This window comes from Hipposideros armiger, unplaced genomic scaffold, assembly GCF_001890085.2.
Source record: "Hipposideros armiger isolate ML-2016 unplaced genomic scaffold, ASM189008v1 scaffold_293, whole genome shotgun sequence".
NCBI lineage: Eukaryota > Metazoa > Chordata > Mammalia > Chiroptera > Hipposideridae > Hipposideros > Hipposideros armiger.
The window spans coordinates 450,114-451,361 of record NW_017731643.1 but is presented as its reverse complement, the minus strand read 5'-3'; the positions used below and the strand labels follow the sequence as shown (position 1 = coordinate 451,361).

The window sequence follows — 1,248 nt, the reverse complement described above, 5'->3', positions numbered from 1 at the left end:
CCTCACCCCCAGATGCCCCACTAGGCCCCACCCTGGGTCTCCTGACCTCAGCCTTCCCAGCTGACCTTGGACTCTGCCTCTCCTTGTCCCCACAGAGCTCAGGGCAATTGTGACCCTGAGGCGCCAGTGACCGAGGGCACACGCTGCTGCCGCCAAGAGATGTACATTGACCTGCAGGGGATGAAGTGGGCTGAGAACTGGGTCCTGGAGCCGCCGGGCTTCCTGGCCTACGAGTGTGTGGGCACCTGCCAGCAGCCCCCGGAGCCTCTGGCCTTCAAGTGGCCGTTTCTGGGGCCGCGGCAGTGCATCGCCTCGGAGACGACCTCGCTGCCCATGATTGTCAGCATCAAGGAGGGGGGTCGGCCCCGGGCCCAGGTGGTCAGCCTGCCCAACATGAGGGTGCAGAAGTGCAGCTGTGCCTCGGACGGAGCGCTCGTGCCGAGGAAGCTGGAGCCGTAGGCGCTGGGAGTAACCACTGAGGGCTCTGACTAAACACGAGCATCAAAGCAGGTCTTAATGTAGGTTTTAGTTTTCTACTAGCAACGTACCCCTGCCCGAATTAGTGCACCTATTTTACCTTTCCCGAATTAGTGCACCTATTTTACCTTTCCGAGTGTCCTTCCATTTCTTGTCCTTTTCCATCACCCTAAGCACTTACATGAGTAACTACTGCCACTCGGGGTTGCTGAGTAGGAAGTCCCGGCCTATTTGTTAGCGGATGCAGCTGAGCTACTACTGTTCGCTGGCAAATTGTCAGCTGAATATGGGATAACACTCCCTATGATAAGAACTAGGGGAAAAGAACTGATTCACTCTATTACATGATGAATGAAAACAATACCAAAAAAATCCCTGTGTTTCTCTTAGATAGGGAGGATGTCTAAAAAAGAACCTCCAGCCCCCCAAATGTTGACCCATTCTGGACTTTCATAAAAATACCTGGGTCCTTGTTCTCCTGAGAGGGTGCTCAGGGGGAGGGCTTCAGGCTGGACAGGGAATCAGGGTGCCTGGTTTCTCGATGGAACAGAGCCACAAGCTGTGACCTCAGGCAAATGCAGAAGTCTTTGGGCCACCATGTCCTTGTAAAAATAAGGAGGTGGGATCAACTCTAAGATGTCATTGCTTTGGGGATCAGACAGCCCTAACCTCACCCCCTCCTCCTGCAGGGGAGCACTGCCTGTGCCTATTTAGTTACCTCCCCCACTGTTTTAGAGAACTTAGCACCAGTTAATACCACATGTACTTACA

General features: G+C 53.9%; 1 protein-coding gene across 1 annotated transcript; it reads left to right on the top strand.

Annotated features, from left to right (window-relative positions):
* The first annotated feature begins 70 nt into the window (after nucleotides 1–70).
* LOC109391459 (left-right determination factor 1-like) lies at nucleotides 71–462 on the top strand. The gene has a single exon (XM_019659033.1). It carries the CDS (start codon nucleotides 160–162, stop codon nucleotides 457–459), a length of 300 nt encoding a protein of 99 aa, XP_019514578.1. The 5' UTR covers nucleotides 71–159; the 3' UTR covers nucleotides 460–462.
* The last annotated feature ends 786 nt before the right edge of the window (nucleotides 463–1,248 follow it).

Bases quoted from the DNA above. Each gene is read 5' to 3' on its own strand.
- LOC109391459 (XM_019659033.1), top strand. From the start codon at position 160: ATGTACATTGACCTGCAGGGGATGAAGTGGGCTGAGAACTGGGTCCTG.